Here is a 20,481-nt window from a genome sequence, read left to right on the forward strand (position 1 = left end):
ACGTCTTCGTATAGCCCTTATATAATGGTACCTCCCGATATTCTGTATTTTGATGATTTTAGCGACATTATTCCACGGAATTGTTTCAAATTTGGTATTTGAACTTCGAATAGATACTACAGCCTATGACAGAGAATTGTCTCTACATGTCCACGTTTTGGTTTAGCCCTCATATAATGGTGCCTCCCTATATTCGGTATTTTGATGATTTTAGCGACATTATTAACCGGATTTTGGTATTTGAAGTTGGTAATGGATACCGCAGCCTATGACAGAAAATTGTCTGTGCAGGTCCACGTTTTGATTTAGCCCTCATATAATGGTATCTCCCTATATTCGGTATTTTGATGATTTTAGCGATGATTTTCACCGGAATTGTTTCAAAATTGGTATTTGAAGTTCGGAATGGATACTACAGTCTACGACAAAAAATTGTTTCTGCAGGTCCACTTTATAGTACAATGGTACCTCCCTATATTCGGTTTTTTCATGATTTTAGCTAGATTATTTACCGATTTATTTTCAAGTTTGTATATTGTTATAACATAGAACAAAAGCTGCTTATGCAGATCCACGTCGTCGTATACAGAATTTGTAACGCATTTCTTTTTTTTTTCGAAAATTGCCAAATTCGTTACAAATGGTGAAGGGTATTCAAGGTTCGGCCTGGCCGAACACTCAGGTTTTTACTTGTTTCGTTTTTTTTTTTTTCAATTACGTCTCAATTGAACTCAAACTAGAACTTGTACCATGAAGTAAGTTGCAAAAAACAGGTTGTCTGTGTGTTCGGAATTTTTGAATGACTTGGTCCACTCTGAGTTGCCATTGCAAATGCGGTTCCTTATTCAATTACAAAACAAATAATTTGATTTTTTTATATTTTTTGCTATGGCAAGTAGTTTCATTTTTTATTATTTTGCTTTACAAAGAAATTTACATAAATCTTAGAATATAATTAACAATAATACATATAATAATAACAATAACATAAGTATGTGAGATTTAAAAGAAGTATTTTGTTTGTTGTTGCTGTTTTTTGAAGAACAGGAAAAAATATAAGTTTGTAACACAAGTTGTTCTAAACAAAGAAGTAAAAGAATTTGTTTTTGCACTTAAACACTATTTACAACTAGATTACACTAACATATACAATTTTACATAGAGATATTAACATTTTTTTATTTATAGTAATACGAATGATGGAATATTGGTTTGAAATGACGCCTCTCTCGCTCCACTCTTGATCTTTGGATGGGTATGAAATTAATCTTCATAGAATGCCTTGACAATTTCATGAATACTTTCATAGGTTCCGGTAATGATACCCAACAGGGCAATTATCAGGATGATCATGTTTTTCAAATAGACCCAGGTACCCAAATTCTTGGGGGTTTGAGCTCTTACCACGAAGTCAATGAATACGGGGAATACAAAGGCCAGGGAGGTGGAACAAAGGGCACCAATCAAAGAGATAAACAAATGCAATTTGGGTACCAAAAGGGCCACGCCAACTAAAATAGAAAATTGGAAATCATCATCACTCCTTCCCATTTTTAGGACATCTTTAAGGCTACTTACATGTCAACAAGACCATAATAAAACGGAACATAACCTGCACCGTTATGGGACGTCTCTGGGCCACGGCCATATTCTGCTTAACTGGGGGCCATATGATTTTCATCATAACAAAGAATTGTATGGGATAGCCAAAGAAGACACCCAAGGCGGCAGCAATTTTTACGGCTTGCGACAATCTAAAAAAAGAGAAATTAATTTTCAATTTCGAAAATTTCAAAGCCCAATTCTCCTTCCAACTCACTTATCATCTGGATTCAAATTCAAGGTGATGCTACCTTCCACATTTTCACCCCATTTCGTGTAGCTCACAAATCCGGTAAAGGTAAACAGCAACGTAATGATCAGCATTGAAATATTCAAAACACCAAAACGTTGATTGAATTTCTTGGGTTCTTTCATTGAATTGCGTATGGGCAAGATCAAGGCGATACCCTCGAACGAGAACAGGGCCGTGCCGAAAAACAACGACAATTCAGGTCCAAATTTAAATAGATTTCTTTCCGAGATCGATGGCATTGGTCCATCCAAGAAGGCCAAACACAAGGTGGCCACCAAACCAAAGAGCAGGGCAAAACTGGCAAATGCCGAGACAGGTGAAATATATTTCAAATTGGTCATCAAGGATGGTATCATGGCCGGCAGAAGGCAGATCAACATTGTTAGGCTCAAGCTTATGTCAATGCCATAGCTTTGGAGGATCTGTAAAAAGGAGTACAATTTTAGATTTTCTTAGAAAAAATTTCAGTCACAGAAAAATTTCTCTCTGGTGAGAATCGAGGCCCGAACTTTTTCTATCGAAAAATCTCAGCCTCAGTGAGAACTAAGGCCTGAACATTTTCTATCGAAAAATCTCAGCCTCAGTGAGAACGGAGGACTGAACTTTTTCTATTGAAAAATCTCAGCCTCAGTGAGACCGGGGGCCTGAATTTTTTCTATCGAAAAATCTCAGCCTCAGTGAGACCGGTGGCCTGAACTTTTTCTATCGAAAAATCTCAGGTTCAGTGACATCGGAGGCCTAAACTTTTTCTAGTGAAAAAATCTCAGCCTCAGTGGAACGGAGGCCTGAACTTTTTCTATCGAAAAATCTCAGGCTCAGTGAGAAGTGAGGCCTGAACTTTTTCTATGGAAAAATCTCAGCCTCAGTGAGACCGGAGGCCTGAACTTTTTCTATGGAAAAAATCTCAGCTTCAGTGAGACCGGAGGCCTGAACTTTTTCTATTGAAAAATCTCAGCCTCAGTGAGACCGGAGGCCTGAACTTTTTCTATGGAAAAATCTCAGCCTCAGTGAGACCGGAGGCCTGAACTTTTTCTATGGAAAAATCTCAGCTTCAGTGAGACCGGAGGCCTAAACTTTTTCTATTGAAAAATCTCAGCCTCAGTGAGACCGGAGGCCTGAACTTTTTCTATCGAAAAATCTCAGCCTCAGTGAGACCGGAGGCCTGAAATTTTCCTATCGAAAAATCTCAACCACGGTGAGAACTGAGGTCTGAACTTTTTCTATCGAAAAACCTCAGGCTCAGTGAGAACTTTTTCTGTAGAAAAACTTGAGGCCTCATCTCTCACTGAGCCTGAGGGTTTACCATAGAAAACCCCTGACGAGGGCCGATCCATAGAAAGTAAGTGATGAACTTTTGAACTTTTTAATTTGGAATATTTTCATGGTAGTTCGGTCCTTACCTGATGCAAATTCTCGGTGATGAAAACAAAATAAATCGAACAAAATCCAAATTGAGTGACACACAAAAACATTTCCACAATGAATTTCATTAGCTTAGCAAGACGGCGAAATGGTTTCGGACCGGCTTCAAAACATTTCTCAACGGTTTCGGGATAATCATAGAATGTGGCCGATTTGTTGCGTTCCACGGCCAACATGGAACCTTTGATCAACATTTGTTCGCAATGGACACAGATCACAGCAATGATGGGCATTAAAATTGTGGCACCAATGAGGCCACCATTTTTGTAGCAATCACCCATGGCAAAGAGACCGGCTCCGACACTGCCCTTAAATAAATGGGCGACTGCTTCAAAGACACTGTAACAACAACAACAAAGACAATTTGTTAAAAGAAAATGATATGGATTTTCTAGTTGTGGCCTTGATCTTACCTTGTTTTGTGTTTCGATTTCGATGTGGCCTCCACATCTTGTGTTTCATTGAGATCGGCTCTCTTGGTGGTGGATTCCATTGGTATGCCCATTTTGTTTTATTCTCTAGTTGATTCGGTGTTGTGTATCACAGTAGTTTCTCAGGTAGCAATAATTATTTGTTTCTTTTAATATTATACTAAATTTATTAAAAGTAATTTAGTTTTTTTTGAGGAGCCAGCCTTCTTAATACTGAAGTTTTGCGATAAAAGTTAATCTGGTAAAAAAAAAGATAAAACAAAAAATATAAAATTAATTATTGCAGAGGCCAGCTTCCTCTTAACAATGTAGGGTATTTTTCTGCATTGATCTTAAAGTACCGTTAACGGTTTATGCGCTCTTTTGTTTGACAGGCATTGAGCGGCCACTCAGTGTTGTAAAGTATTGCAAATGACAGGTGTAATCGATTACACAGTGCAACATAAAAAAATAATTATGTGAAAAATAAAAGTAAAGATAATGAAAATATAGCTAAAAATAGAGGACATATGTATAGGCGTTTTGAAAGTTTACATAGCAAAGTAAATTAAATAGAGAGAAAGTTCCCTCCTCTTCCACATTTTTATACCCTCTACCTTTCTATGGAGGGTATATTAGCTTTGTCATTCCGTTTGTAGCACCTCGAAATATTCATGATAGGCCCTAAAAAGTTTATGTATTCTAGATCAGCGTAAAATTCTAAGGCGAATTAATGACTTCCGTCTGTCTGACAGACGTGTGTCTGTTGCAAGCTATCTTTTGAACGAATTGAGATAAAAGGCTAAAATTTTGAACATATGTGTATTTTGCCAGTAGGCAGGTAAATGGGTCATGTCACTCCACGTTTTCGTATATTCCCCATATAACAGTACCTCCCGATATTCGGTATTTTTATGATTTTAGCGACCTCATTTACCCGAATTGTTTCAAATTTCGTATTCCAAATTTAAAATGGGTAGTACAGCCTATGTCTAAAAATTTCGTATGCAGATCCATGTCTTCGATAGCACTCATATAACGGTACCTCCCGATATTTGGTATTTTTATGATTTTAGCGACAGTATTCATCGGAATTGTTTGAAATTCCGACTTTAAAGATCTTAAGGTGTACTACAGCATATGACAAAAAAATACTAATGCAGGTCCACGTCTTCGTATAGCCCCCTTATAAAGGTCATAATTTAAATGGTATTTTTCGGAATTTGTTGAAATTTTTAAAGTTTCTTCCAAATGGTGGAGGGTATTAAAAGTTCGGGCTGGTCATACTAAACTGCTTTTTTACTCGTTTTTTTTTTGAAATCCCTACGTTTCCTATGTCTTTGACAATATTACAATAGGGATACGAGGATTATTTTGGTGGAAAACTTTAACCATTAAGCGAGATGGCGGACGAGTATTTTTGGTGTTTGTTTTCATAAAATGGTTAACCAAATCCTTTAAACGAGATCCTTACATGTGAAAATATACTACAACATTATTTGTTATCAAAATCTACGATGGGTCTCAGAATACATCATGACTATAAATCTTACCTAAGTGCTAGGATTACCAAAACATGATTTTAGAAGGATGACGCCAAAGACAAAACTTTTCCTTATATAATTTTCAAAAAGTCACCGCAATCTATATTTCCATCATAAATGTGTTTAACTGTTGCAGACAAAATTGTGCAAATATTTCTTATTTTCATTTTTCTTCTGTCTTTTTTTTTTTTTTTTTGAGTTGATTCATGAAAGTAACATAAAATTACATTTTAGACGGAAATAATCAAAAGAGGAAAAAATCTACACCAAATTTCACTATGAGTTTTCAAATGAACTATATATCTAGGTATAATAGTTTTTTTTTATAAAAATAATATTCAAAATTGTATATTGAAAGTTAAAATTATAGGTTAACGTTTTTGATCGTTTATACGTTTTATACCTTTTTTATCTGGGCCAAAATCTCCGATTGTGAGTCTCTTTCTTAATATAAAGAAACATTCCTTGCAGACTACGTAGGTCCACGTTTTGTTATAGCCCGGATTTTTAGTTATTTCGAGGGTCTTGTTAATATTTTCCAGATAGATTACTGAAAATTTGTATTTTGCTTTCTTCGAGGATAAAAATCCTTCCGACATAAGATATTTAATATAAGTGTAATTGAAGGGACCCCTCCAATAAACCTATGTATAGAAGGAGCCTATATATAAAATTAAAAATGGATCGGAGGATTCGAAACCCTTTTGTAGTTTTGCTCTTCTGATCTAATGATGACACCTGCATCAAGAATTTTTTGCACCCTTCCAAATAGCCATATCCCTATAGGCTCCTTTTTTCCAACAAAAATCTATTTAATCATTACTCAAATACAAATTCTAACAAGTTCAGTATCATTTTGAGTATTATCAAAATCAACTATTTAAGTGAATTTTTTTTTCGAAAATTTGAAGTTTTTTTGGGGTGGTACCAGAAAGAGAAAACCGATTAGAATTTGAAAAAAGTTAAGACAATCGGAAATTGATTTCCCATATTCAGGGAGTTAGTATTATTCAAAATGTTTACCCTTTGTGGGAGTTAGTGAGAATGAGTGGACCAATATTATCTATTTTAGCACCAGACCTAATTCTTATACAAATGTTATGATGTGGAAATGTCGGATAGTCCGATCGCCTAATGTGAGATTTTTTCAACAATTTTGAACTTTTATGGAGGAGGTACTAGAAAGAGTGGATCAATATTATTAGATAATATATCTATGTTTGGTAAACATTTCGACTATGTAAAATTTGGATGCAATTGGGTACTCCCTTTGAGATTTATAGTGGGCACAGATAGGCATATGGACATGGATAGATCGATTTCAAAATGCACTTCGTCCAAAGAGGCTTGGGATCTAAAACTGTTATTTCTATGAGACCGCAAGGCTGAGAGAATAAACAAGTAAAAAAGCAGTAAGTTCGGCTGGGCTGGAAATTGTAAAAAAAAAACCGAATATAGCCCTTATCTTTGAGGTCTATACGAAGACGTGGACCAGAATAGGCAACTTTTGTCATAAGCCATTACAATATTCAAATACGAAACTTGAAAAAAAATCCGGCGAATAATGTAGCTAAAATCATTAAAATACCAAGTATTGGGAGGTACCGTTGTATGGAGGCTATACGAGACGTGGGCCTGCATACGTATTTTTTTTCTCATAGGCTGTAGTACCCATTTCGAATTCTAAATACGAAATTTGAAACAACTCCGGTGAATAAAGTTCCTAACATCAACAAAATACCGAATAACGAGGGGGGTCCTGTTTTATGGGGGCTATACAATATCGTGGACCTATAAAGACAATTCTCTTCCAAGGGGTAAAGTGCTTAAAAAGAACTTATTGTGTAAATTTTCAGACAATTCCATTGAAAAATTTAGCTAAAATCACCACAATACCAGGTATTGAGAGTGTTATGGGGATATACGATATCGTGGACCTATATAGACAATACTCTTCCAGGGGGTAAAGTACTCAGAGAGAACTCCTTGTGTGGCTTTTCAGATAATTTCAATAAATATTTTTTTCCTACAATTATCAAAATACCGATATCGTGGACCGATATAGTCCACCTTCGAACTTGACCTGCCTGCAGACAAAAGACAGATCTGTGCAAAATTTTAGCTTCCTATCGCAATTCGTTCTGATTCTAGCGTGATTATTACATTCGGACAGACGGATGGACGGACAGGGCTAAATCGTCTTAGAATTTTATGCTGATAAATATATAGGTCTAAAATTATTATTTAGATGAGTTACAAACGGAATGATGAACTTAATGGAGGGTATAAAAAGTACCAACTACAAAAATTATAAAAGGATACAATAATTTTTTTTACTTCCAATAACTGTCGAGAAGTGACTTTCGTGATTATCAGAAGTAAGGCTGTGTGCGCTATTTAGTAACGCTTAAAAATATCGCGGGCGTGGTTCATTTCTTCCCGAAGGATGAAACTTCCGCGGTGAGAAAGCGATATCAACCGCGATGATTTCAATCTCTTTGTTAAGTCTTCTTAGTAACGTAGGAGATATTTACCACAAGGTGCATAGAATCACACTCTGAGTCGATGTATGCATGTACGTCCGTCCGTCCATGTATTTTTGTGAACAAAGCACAATTCGCATTTATTACCCGATCTAGATGAAATTTTGCACAAATCATTTGTTTGGCCCAAGGACGAACTCTATTGAAATTGGAGATAATCGGTAAAAATTTAGATATAGCTCCTATATATATCTTTGTCCGATTTGTATTTTATTGTGCACCAAACATGTTATATCAGCCCGAATAGTATGGAATTTTGCACATACAACCAAATTAGGCCTGAAAATAAGTATGCCAAATTTGATCGAAATCGGTTTAGAAATAACTATAGCTCCCATATATATTGTTCATCCGATTTGTTATTTTTGTGCTCCGCAGCTGTAATATGCACTCAGTAACAACAATATTCGGGGTAATATATCAAATATAGCTCAGAAATACATTTGCTAAATTTAATCGAGATCGGTTCAGATTTGGATATAGCTCCCATATATATCTTTATCTGATTTCAAATTAATTTTGCACCAAATGGACAATACAAGTCAGAATTTAAAAGACAAATGCTTCGGCATATTTAGTCCTTTGAATTTTAAATTATAATTATAATCATAGGGGGTATGATTAAATTCTCCCGTAAAATCTTTTAATTGTTATGCGGAGCTCTACTAAATTAGCAAAGTTGTGTAGGGTATCATAAATTCGGCCACTCCCGAGTTTAGGACTTTCTTTACTGGTTGTTTTATGAAGATTTGAAGACAAATAATTTTGTAGAATATTTTGACTTGTTACGATCCTTACTTACAATCTCTACTTTCATAATATTCATGGTTTTCCTTATACGGATATAATACGAAAATCCACTCTTATATCAACTTTATGTACCCACAGTGATTCACATTCCAAATTTCAATATTCTCTAGAAATGTAAATTATTTCGCTTATTTTAATAGTTTTGGTACCATTTTAGTTCAAAATATTTATATCGTAATTAAATAATTGTTGCATAGTGTAATGGAAACAATTCAACAGCTTGGTATTGGATTAGCAGTAACAAAAGACTGGTCAACAATGAACAAAAAGTGATCAGCTGTAGTTTTTCTTTGTTAAAGAATAAAAAATAGTGAAAGGAAACAAAATATAATTATTAAATAATTGTCTACATACATACATATGAATGTATGTTCTTTGTTATTAAAAACTACATTAGTCAACACTTTTTCTGTGCTATCATCGAAAGCCAAATTATTTAATAGAAAAGGAATATCACAGTGAGATAATGTCATATTCCAAAAATTGGGTTATCGAAATATTGCAATATTGAATTTAATTTTCATTAAATTAAAGTGGAAGAAGAGATAATGGAAATTATTTGAAAAAAAAAATGATTTGATATCACATAATAATGGCGCTTAGGAGGGCCAATGAGGATTCTTCAAAAAAAAAAATAAATAAATAAATAAATAAAAAATAAAAAAAATCAACAGACATTTATACAAACAAAATTTAACACTTTAAAAAATCATAATTTTGACAATAACTGTTATCTCTGGGAACCGACGATTAGATTTCATTATTCGGGAAATATTTGCGCACTATTAAACAATTAATTCTATTAATTCTACAAATATAATTTATTATATATTAAACTTGAAAAAAAAAAAAACAATTCTACCAAACTATGATATAAATGTCAGATTAGATTCAAATACTCAGGAAATATTTCCGCACTATTTAATAAAAAAATTCTATAATACTTTATACAATATTATGCAGGGTGAAATGGAAAAACGGCAACCAACTTCAGACTGCTGTCATTTCTAAGCCATTCGTCCTACAGGTGTTAAAATTATTCCAGTGACAGCTCATTATATTCTTTACAAGCGTACAAAAGCATTTTGGTGAGAATTGTGCAGAAAAAAAGTTATTCGTGATGGAATTCAAGCGTGATAGGGTGATTTCTTTATATTTGGCTGGAAAACCACAAGTGGCTATCGTTAGAGCACTCCAGCATTTAAATGTGAATGAATCTTTTGTGTCTCGTACCATCACTCGTTACCGATTACGTGATACTGGTAGCGTAGCCCGACGTCAGGGAAGTGGACGGTCAAGAAAACAGCAAAATCAGCAGAAATGGTTCGAAAAGTAAAGAAACGACTTGATCGAAACCTGGGCAAACCCGCAAATATTGAAAAATGAGCTCGGACTAAAGCCATTGAAATTCCAAAAAGTGCTAGAACTTACATCGCAGCAGAAAGAAACTAGTAAAGAAAGTCTTAAAGTCGGGCGGGCCGACTTTTTAATACCCTACACCACTTTGCTGATTTAGTAGGGCTCCACATAATAATTAAAAGTTTTTATGGGAGAATTCAATCATACACGCTATGATTATAATTATAATTAAAAGTCCAAAGGACTAAATATGCCGAAGCATTTGTATCTTTTAAATTCGGACTTGTATTACCCATTTGGTGCACAATTAATTTGAAATCGGATAAATATATATATGGGAGCTATATCCAAATCGGAACCGATCTCGATAAAATTTGGCAAAGATATTTCTGAGCTGTATTTGATAAATTTACCTGAATATCGTTGTTAGGGAGTGTATATTACGGCGGTGGGTAACAAATATAACAAATCGGATAAACAGTATATATGGGAGCTATAGCTATATCTGAACCGATCTTCACCAAATTTGACATACTAGCTTCTAGCCTCAATTCGGTCATAAGTGCCAAATTCTATCCCATTTGGACAAATATTAGACGTTTGGTGCACAATAAAAAGTAAATCGGACGAAGTTATATATGGGAGCTATATAAAAATCTGAATCGATCTCCATAAAATTTAGCAACTGTATTTGTGAGCTGTATTTGATATATTTCCCCAGATATTGTTGTTACAGAGTGCATATTACGGCTGCGGAGCAAAAAAATAACAAATCGGATGAACAATATATATGGAAGCTATAGTTTTATCTGAACCGATTTCGATCAAATTTGACATACTTATTTTCAGGCCTAATTTGGTTGTATGTGCAAAATTCCATACTATTCGGGCTGATATTAAACGTTTGGTGCACAATAAAAGGCAAATCGGACGAAGATATATATGAGAGCTATATCTAAATTTTTACCGATTATCTCCAATTTCAATAGGGTTCGTTCTTGGGCCAAACAAATGATTTGTGCAAAATTTCATCTTGATAGCGCAATAAATGCGAACTGTACTTTGTTCACAAAAATACATGGACAGACGGACAGACGGACGGACATGCATAAATCGACTCAGAATGTGATTCTATGCAGTCAATCTCGTTTCCTTTTGTCTGTTACAAACAAATGCACAAAGACATAATACCCTGACCACCTTGTGGTGTAGGGTATAAATAGACTCAAAAGAGCCAAAGTGGTGAACTGCCGAAATTGGTTTCCGATTTTCTCCGATGAGAAAACATTCGTTGTCCAGCAGTTTGTAAACAAACACACACAAAGGTGCGGTTGGCCACCAGAACTCAAGCGCCGGCCATGGTGATGGTGTGGGGGGCCATAACAGCCGATAGTCATTCTCCGCTTCTATTAATCTATTGTGGAATCACAATAAATTCCGAATATTATCACGAAAATATTCTGGAGGGTGTATAAAAGCCTTGGGGACGCAAACATTTTGGCCGCAGACCTTGGACATTCCAACAAGACTCAGCACCATCGCATATATCGCACACGCCTCCCAAGAATGGTTACAAAATGAGGTTCCTCACTTCATTTCCAGCGCCCAATGCCCAACTAAATCTCCGGATACCAATCCGTTGGACTATTGTGTCTGGAGTAATTTGGAAGGCAAATTGGAATTCGGAAGGCGAATGGGCTAAAATATCGCAGAGCACCATTCGAGCAGCGTGTGACGGTTTCATTGGCCGTTTGAAGGCCATAATTCGTGCCAAAGGTGACCAATTCGAAGAAATCTAAACTTATTCTAAAATTTGATGTTATTTCCGACATTTTTGCTTTCATTCAATATTTTTTTTTAAAAAAATGTAAAAATTATGGCTTTTGACTTTGTTGCAGTTTTTTTATCTCACCCTGTATTATTTAAACCTCGGACTAGATCCCAATATTCAGGAAATATTTCCGCACTATTAAAAAATCTGTAATACTTTATACAATATAATATATTATATTTTCAAAAAAAAAAACAACTCTACATAACGTTGATGTAATTCTCAGATTAAATTTCAATAGTCAAAAAATATTTCCGCACTTTTCAATTATTAATTATACCAAACTTTAAAAATATAATATAAATTATTATACATCACATCAAACAATTAACAATTCTTATCCAATCTAATTTCCTTTTACCTGTCTATACTATCTTGGTTTTTTCGGCTTCACTAAGTCCATTACTGGCTTAGCTGTTATTCTTTTGTTGGGAAATAGAAAAATTTAAACAAATTGTTTTTTTTTTTTAAGACAACCTCTCTGTAGGAGATTACAATTAACACTGTTTGGCAATACAGGCAGTCTTGAACTATTTAAAAGAATCCAATGGCACACAGTGTTTGCGTTTCAAGTACCCTACTGACTGGCTGCCATTGCCAGTTTATCTCTAAGTATCAAAACATTATTATTATCAACTAATAATACTGTCAATAATAAATGTCACTGAACCTCCCTCAATCAAATGACTTGAAGTTCTGAAGAAATTGTTACTATTTGCCATTTTCAAGTTTTCCACTTAGACCTTTTGAAAAGTGTACCGCACATGTTCCAGTTTTTTTTTTTTTTTTTTGATATTTTGTAACAAACAATTCAAATTCTATTTCACTTTTCTTCTAGTATCCAAGGTATATGTTGGCACATGTTGATAGTAGGGCACCTGTTGTGGAAACAGTTTTAGATAAACCCGATAGGTTCCTTTGTACTCTAGTACTTTTAAACCCCATTTGCATTGGAAATAAGTCGGAAAATATAGGGTAGGGAAAGATCTCTCCTCTCCTACATTTTTTTTTGAAAATTCCGAATTAGGATCTCTTAAAATCCTTATTATTATGGCCAAAAATTAAATTAAAAAAAAATCCTCTACAAATCTCATTTTACAAGGGTGACGCCAAAGACAAAAATTACACTGTGCGACAAAATTAATGTTTTAAATATTTACGGGGAAACTCAAGCAGATTATGAAAGTTAGCAAAAAATACGAAAAAAAAGACACGTGTATTAGCATTTTGAATGTTTTTTGAGTGAAAATAGGTCGCCAAGTAACCTAACTAGGGGGGGGGGGGTCAAGTTACACCCTCTTCCACACTTTTGATAATTATACCCTACACCACACGGTCGTCAGGGTATTATGTCTTTGTGCATTTGTTTGTAACAGGCAAAAAATAAACTAGATAGACCCATAGTTCCTTTTGATGATCTGCATAGAATCACATTCTGAGTCGATTTATGCATGTCCGTCCGTCCATCTGTCCATGTATTTTTGTAAACAATTTACAGTTCGCATTTATTGCCCTATCCAGATGAAATTTTGCACAGATCATTTGTTTGGCCCAAGGACGAACCCTATTGAAATTGGAGATAATCGGTCGAAATTTAGATATAGCTCCCATATATATCTTCGTCCGATTTGCTTTTTATTATGCACCAAACGTGATATATCAGTCCGAATAGTATGGAATTTTGCACATACAACCAAATTAGGCCTGAAAATAAGTATGCCAAATTTAATCGAAATCGGTTCAGATGTAGCTATAGCTCCCATATATATTGTTCATCCGATTTGTTATTTTTGTCCTCCGCAGCCGTAATATACACTCTGTAACAACAATATTTGGGGAAATATATCAAATACAGCTCAGAAATACATTTGCTGAATTGTATCGAGATCGGTTCAGATTTGGATATAGCTCCCATATATAACTTCGTCCGATTTACCTTTTTTGTGCACCAAACGTGTAATATTCTCTCAAATGGAATGGAATTTGGCACTTACGACCAAATTGAAGCTAGAAACAAGTGTGTCAAATTTAGTAAAAATCGGTTCAGATATAGCTATAAGCTCCCATATATATTGCTGACCCGATTTGTTATATTTGTTCTGCACAGCCGCAATATGCACTCCGTAACAATGATATTCATAAACAGCACTCCGTAACAATGATATTCATAAACAGCTCAGAAATTCCTTTGCCAGATTTTATCGAGATCAGTTAAGATTTGGATATAGCTCCCATATAAATATCATTATCTGATTTCAAGTTAATTGTGCACCAAATGGGTAATGTAAGCGCGAATTGAGAAGGCGAATATATTCAGAGGAGGATATTCCTCTCATATATTAGTTCTTTTGGACTTTAAATTATAACTATAATCATAATTGGTATGATTTATTTCTCACAAATTCCCCAAAAATTTTTCTGTTGTTGAAGGTCTACTAAATATGCAAAATGGTGTAGGGTATCATAAAGTTGGCCTGCCCGACTTTAAGACTTTCTTTACTGGATCTCCTATAAAGATTCCTCGAAATCTGTGCATTTTAGGTATGTAGGGTCTTTGGCAATATTACAGATAAAAATAAGAGGCATATTTCGATTGGACATTTTAACCCTCGAGCGAGTCAATAAAGGGGTCTTTTTTGTACTTTTTCTAAAATATGGTTAAAAACTCAATTTAAACGGGATCGTAGCAAGTCAAAATTGTCTACAAAATTATTTGTCATAAAATTCTATATATATACTATAGGTCCTAAAAGGCCAGAAATTCATATACAGGGTGAGATAAAAAAAACCGGCAACAAAGTCAAGCGCCATAATTTTCAATAATTTTTTTTTTTTAATTTTTATTGAATAAAAGCAAAAAATGTCGGAAATAGCGTCAAATTTCAGAATATGTTTTGGATTTGTTCGAATTGGTCACCCATGGCACGAATTATGGCCTTCAAACGGCCAATGAAACCGTCACACGCTGCCCGAATGTTACGCTGCGGTATTTTGGCCCATTCCCGGCGAAGCGCTTGCTTGAGTTGATCGACACTTTGGTATTTTTTAGTGCCAACCTTACTTTCCAAAATACTCCCGACACAATTGTCCAACGGATTGGTATCCGGAGATTTTGGAGGCCTGACTATTGTGCGCTGGAAATAAAGCGAGGAACCACATTTTGTAACCATTCTTGGGTGGTGCGTGCTGAGTGCGATGGTGCTGAGTCCTGTTGGAATGACCATTTAAAATTCCACGATTTTAACTAAGAATTTCTTAAAAATATGGTCAGTAAAAAATCTTAAAAAATCTGATATCTATGCAGGGTGAGATAAAAAAATGCAGGGTGAGATAAAAAGTCAGACGCCATCATTTTTATTTTTTTTTTAAATTTTATTTAAAAATAAGTTTAGAAATTTTAGAATAAGTTTAGGTTTCTGCCCGAATGTTGTTCTGCGGTATTTTAACCCATTCCCGGCGAAGTGCTTGCTTGAGGTGATCGACACTTTAGTATTTTTAGTGCCAACCTTGCTATCAAAAAAAACTCCAGACATAATAGTCCAACGAATTGGTATCCAGAGAGTTTGGTGGCTATTGTGCGCAGGAAATGAAGCGAGGAACCTCATTTTGTAACCATTCGTGCTGAGTGCGATGACGCTGAGTCCTGTTGGAATATCCATAATATTTGCGTGCCCAAGACTTTAAGACACCCTTCAAAATATTTTCGCGACAATAATTGGCATTTATTCTGATGCCACTGTCGATTAATACGAGCGGAGAGCGACCATCGGCTGTTATGACGGCCTACATCATCCCCATGGCCGGCGCTTGAGTTCTGGTGGCCAACCGAAGGTGCACATTTTCAGCTGGTCTCTTTGGCATGTAAACACGATAATTTTCTTTGTTTAAAAAATGCTGGACAACGAATGTTTTCTCATCGGAGAAAACCAAATTCGGCAGTTCACCACTTTCGGCCAAGCGAAGCAACTCTTCAGCTCTTTTGAGTCTATTTTCTTTCTGTTGCCGTGTAAGTTCTTGCACTTTTTGGAATTTCAATGGCTTTACCCCGAGCTCATTTTTCAATATTTGCCGAATGGAATATTGCGATATGTTCAGCTCACGAGCCATTTTTCGGCCACTGCGACGCGGGTTTCGATCAAATCGTTTCTTTACTTTTCGAACCATTTATGCTATTGTTGCAGTTTTCTTCTGTCCACTTTCTTGACGTTGGGCTACGCTACCAGTATCACGGTAATGAGCGATGGTACAAGACACAAAAGATTTATTCACATTTAAATGCTTGAGGGCTCTAACGATAGTCACTTGTGGTTTTTCAGACAAATATAAAGACATTACACTATCACGCTTGAATTCCATCACGAATAACCTTTTTTTCTGGAAAATTCTTACCAAAATGTTTTTGTACGCTTGTAAACAATATAATGAGCTATCAGTGGAATAATTTTCACTGCTGTCGGACGAGTGGCTTAGAAATGACAGCAGTCTGAAGTTGGTTGCTGTTTTTTCATCTCACCCTGCATACCCTCTCTAGCTATATGACTGAGGGTATGAAAAATATAATTTTTTCGCACAATGTAATTTAGGGGGTCTCCGTCAAATAAATCGAGGTGAAAAATGTAATATACACTTCATTCAAATTAAAATAGGTCGTACCTCAACTTAACCTTGTTTCCCAAGAAATGATGCATTAAATACTTTCAAGCATTTCATACTGCTTATGCGTCTTTGCCTCAACTGTCTCGTGACCACCCTATTGCCCAAATGAAAGTCCACTGCACCTTTTATACCCATAAATATTTCAAATTTCGACTTTGCTGCACACACACCTGCTAGGGGGGGTTAGTGGCATAAATTTTCTCCCACAGGCCATTAATCATATTTCCGCAAAAGATTAATTAACATAATAAATTAATTAGTTTTATTGTTTTAGAAAAATATTCCAATTATGAGATTTATGATTTGTTGACAATTTTTTGATTGACCAAATCGGGGGAAAAACAAGCCAATCCGATAAGAAGTTATCGGCGACTGATTTTTTAATTGGTTCTACGTAATAAAAATTCTATGTTGTGTTCGCCCCCGCGCTGCTACTACTGATTAAAAATTGGAAAATAAAAAAAAATCGTAAAATTGCTATATAACGATAGACAAGAGCTGTTAGAGACGCTATATACTTTGATTACAGACCGACTTTGTTCAGACAGTCAATATTAAATTTTGATATAAAATATTTTTTTATTTTGACACTACCCTGAAAAAATGATGTTTGTTTTGAGATTTTGCCTCAGATTTGAAACACTTTTGAAACACAAGTAACCGCTACTTTAGTCAGCGAAAAGTCTTCCTTTAAATTTTTGATTCGTTTCAACAATTCGTGATTGGCCTTTTTAGTACTCAAAATTCACAATTTGTTTAGTTTGACAAAAAAAAAAATTAATTAAAACCTCATACACCGTACTAAATTTTCAGATTTTCAGGGTTTTATATATTATCCAGGTTTTAATTTTTTTGAAAAGTTTAATTGGAAAATGTTTACATTTTACACCAAAAAGTCTCCAAAATTTTTATACCCTCCACCTTTGAAAGGAGGGTATATTAACTTTGTCATTCCGTTTGTAACATCCTTAAATATTCGTCTTAGACCCCATAAAGTATATATATTCATAATCAGCATAAAATTCTAAGTCGATTTAACGATGTCCGTCTGTCTGTTGAAATCACAATACAGCCCACATTATTTGACGAATAGCGCCAAAATTTAGCGGAGTTATTTGTATTGTGTCTAGGATGGTTGGTATTGAAAATGACATATATCGGTCCACGTTCTGGTATAGTCCCCATATAACGGTACCTCCCGATATTCGGTATTTTGATGATTTATGCCACATTTTTTCACGGATTTGTCTGGAAATTTGTATTTGTAGGTCATAACGGGTCCCTGAGCGTGTGGCAAAACATTGTATGTATAGGTCCACGTTGTGGTATAGCCCCCACATAAAGGTACCTCCCGATATTCGGTATTTTATTTTTTTTTGCCACATTTTTTTCACGGATTTGTCTAAAAATTGGTATTTGTGGATCATAATGGTTTCCAGCTTCGGTGGCGAAACATTGCATGTATGTGTCCATGATTTGGTATAGCCCCATATAACAGTACCTCCCGATATTCGGTATTTTGATGGTTTTTGCCACATTTTTTCACTGATTTGTCTAAAAATTGGTATTTGTGGGTCATAATGGGTCCTAGTTCGTGTAGCGAAACATTGTAATTATAGGTCCACGTTTTGGTATAGCCCCCATCTAACGGTACCTCCCGATATTCGGTAATTTGATGATTTTTGCCACATTTTTTCACGGATTTGTCTGAAAATTGGCATTTGTTGGTCATAATGGGTACCAGCTTCGGTGGCGAAACATTTCATGCATGGGTCCATGATTTGATATAGCACCCATATAACGATACATCCCGATATTCGGTATTTTGATGGTTTTTGCCACATTTTTTCACTGATTTGTCTAAAAATTGGTATTTGTTGGTTATAATGGGTCCTAGTTCGTGTAGCGAAAATTGTAATTATAGGTCCACGTTTTGGTGTAGCCCCCATATAACGGTACCTCCCGATATTCGGCATTTTAATGGTTTTTGCCACATTTCTTCTAATATTTCTTTTACCCTAAGGTGGAGGGTATTACAAGTTTGGCCCGGCCGAACTTAATGTCTTTTTACTTGTTCATTTTGAAGTTTAACCAGAACCAAATCCATTTTTTCTGTCCAAAACTATTTCAACCTAAACAAAATGTAAACCGTAGAAATTAATGTCAAATTTCAGGGTTTCAGGTCCATAATTTCCCCATTACCACATTTAGTACAATTATAGTACACATATCTAAAACGAGCTCCTTTTCTCAACCACAGACACCAACAGTGACATCCATATCAAATTTCAGGATTCTAGTTCTATCATTTGACCCAATACCAAATTTAGTAGTATTTAATATTTTCCTACAAAAACCACCTCCATATCTCAATCCCAGAAACCAACAGTGACCTCAGCATTAAACTCCTTCAATATCTATACCTTCACTCAATACCAAAAATAGTAACATTTAGTACGAATATTTAAAATAATCTACATGCCTCCATCCTAGATACCAACAGTGATACAAATATACTAAAATATACATTTCCAAAAGCACCTCCCCCTATCTCCATCAGTTACCAACAGAGACATTAATACCAAATTCTATCCCTTCAGCCCATACCAAATTTAGTACCATTTAGTACTTTTCGAATAATTATAGTACACATTTCCAATACCACCCCAATATCTTAACCACAGACACCAACAGTGACTTATATATTAAGTTTCAACGATTCAGCTCACTACCAAATTTAGTACCATTTAGTATTTTTCATACACTTATAGTACACATTTCCAAAACCACCTCCATATCTCAATTCCACATGTCGACAGAGACCTCAATATCAAATTTGAGGATACCTGCTTCATCTCTTCACCCCATACCAAATTTAGTACCATTTAGTACTTTTCCAATAATTATAATACACATTTCAAATACCATCCCAATATCTTAACCACAGACACCTACACTGACATTTATATTAAATTTCAGAATTTCAGCTCTATTCCTTCACCCACTACCAAATTTAGTACTATTTAGTACTTTTCGTACAGTTGTACAGGGAACATTTCCAAAACCACTTCCATATCTCAATTTCACATACAGAGACCTCAATATCAAATTTGAGGATACCAGCTCTATCCCCATCACCCCATACCAAATTTAGTACCATTTAGTACTTTTCGTACAAATTTTAGGACACATTTCTAAACCGCCGTCAAATCTTAAACACAGATACCTTCAGTAATCTAAATATGAAATTTTTGAATTTTATCTCTATTCCTTCACCTAATACCAAATTTAGTACCATTCACTACTTTTCGTACAATATAGTACACATTGCCGAAACCATCTCCATATATCCTGGCTATACACATATATACAGCGACTCTAATATCAATTTTAAGATTTTAACCAATAACAGTTCAACCAATACCAAATTGTACTAAATATAGTACTATTTAGTACTTTTCAGGCACTTGTAGTACACATTACCAAAACCAGCTCTTTATCACAAACCTACCACCAACATGGACCCCAATATAAAATTTCAAAATTCCAGATTCATCCGTTCACCCTAAACCAAACTGTTCCAAATTTATTACCATTTAGTACAGTTCGCACACTTGGTACACATTTACAAAACCATCTTCGTATATTAGACTTACTTTCCAAACTTGATTCTAAAACCAAATTTCAAATGTTTAGGTCTATACGTTCACATAATACCAAATGGTACGATTTTAGAAGTTTAGTACCATTTTAGAATTTTTTGATACCTTAAAGTTCGAGTTTTATAAAAATCTCTCCTGCGCTCCATCAGGGACACATTCCAAATCTTAGCTCATTCTGTTTGTCGAATACAAAGTTCTAATTTTTTTGTACATTTTAGCACTTTTTGTACCCTTTTAGTACGAATATGGAAATTTCCTTAAACTCAGCCTTACCACATGCCTTCGCACCAAGGCTGGTGCAAAAGAATAAGTCCAGATATGTTCGAATTGGTCACCTTTGGCACGAATTATGGCCTTCAAACGGCCAATGAAACCGTCACACGCTGCCC

At 35.1% G+C, this 20,481-nt stretch overlaps 1 protein-coding gene across 3 annotated transcripts in view; it reads right to left on the reverse strand.

The window, feature by feature from the left end:
* Positions 1-965: 965 nt before the first annotated feature.
* Positions 966-20,481, reverse strand: part of LOC101889281 (neutral amino acid uniporter 4) — a 28,023-nt gene continuing 8,507 nt past the window's right edge. The window contains exons 1-6 of one of the 3 annotated variants that reach the window (XM_020039285.2): positions 12,136-12,282; positions 3,691-3,946; positions 3,256-3,616; positions 1,820-2,277; positions 1,579-1,754; positions 966-1,511 (exon numbers count right to left, since the gene is read on the reverse strand). In XM_020039285.2, coding sequence (XP_019894844.2) covers positions 1,264-1,511; positions 1,579-1,754; positions 1,820-2,277; positions 3,256-3,616; positions 3,691-3,782 — 1,335 coding nt within the window. In that variant the 5' untranslated portion in view covers positions 3,783-3,946; positions 12,136-12,282 and the 3' untranslated portion in view covers positions 966-1,263. Of the gene's footprint in view, positions 1,512-1,578; positions 1,755-1,819; positions 2,278-3,255; positions 3,617-3,690; positions 4,040-12,135; positions 12,283-20,481 lie in introns of those variants that run through there. The other 2 variants (XM_020039282.2, XM_011296904.3) reach the window with 2 other exon arrangements.

Source organism: Musca domestica, unplaced genomic scaffold, assembly GCF_030504385.1.
Source record: "Musca domestica strain aabys unplaced genomic scaffold, Musca_domestica.polishedcontigs.V.1.1 2, whole genome shotgun sequence".
Classification (NCBI taxonomy): Eukaryota; Metazoa; Arthropoda; class Insecta; order Diptera; family Muscidae; genus Musca; species Musca domestica.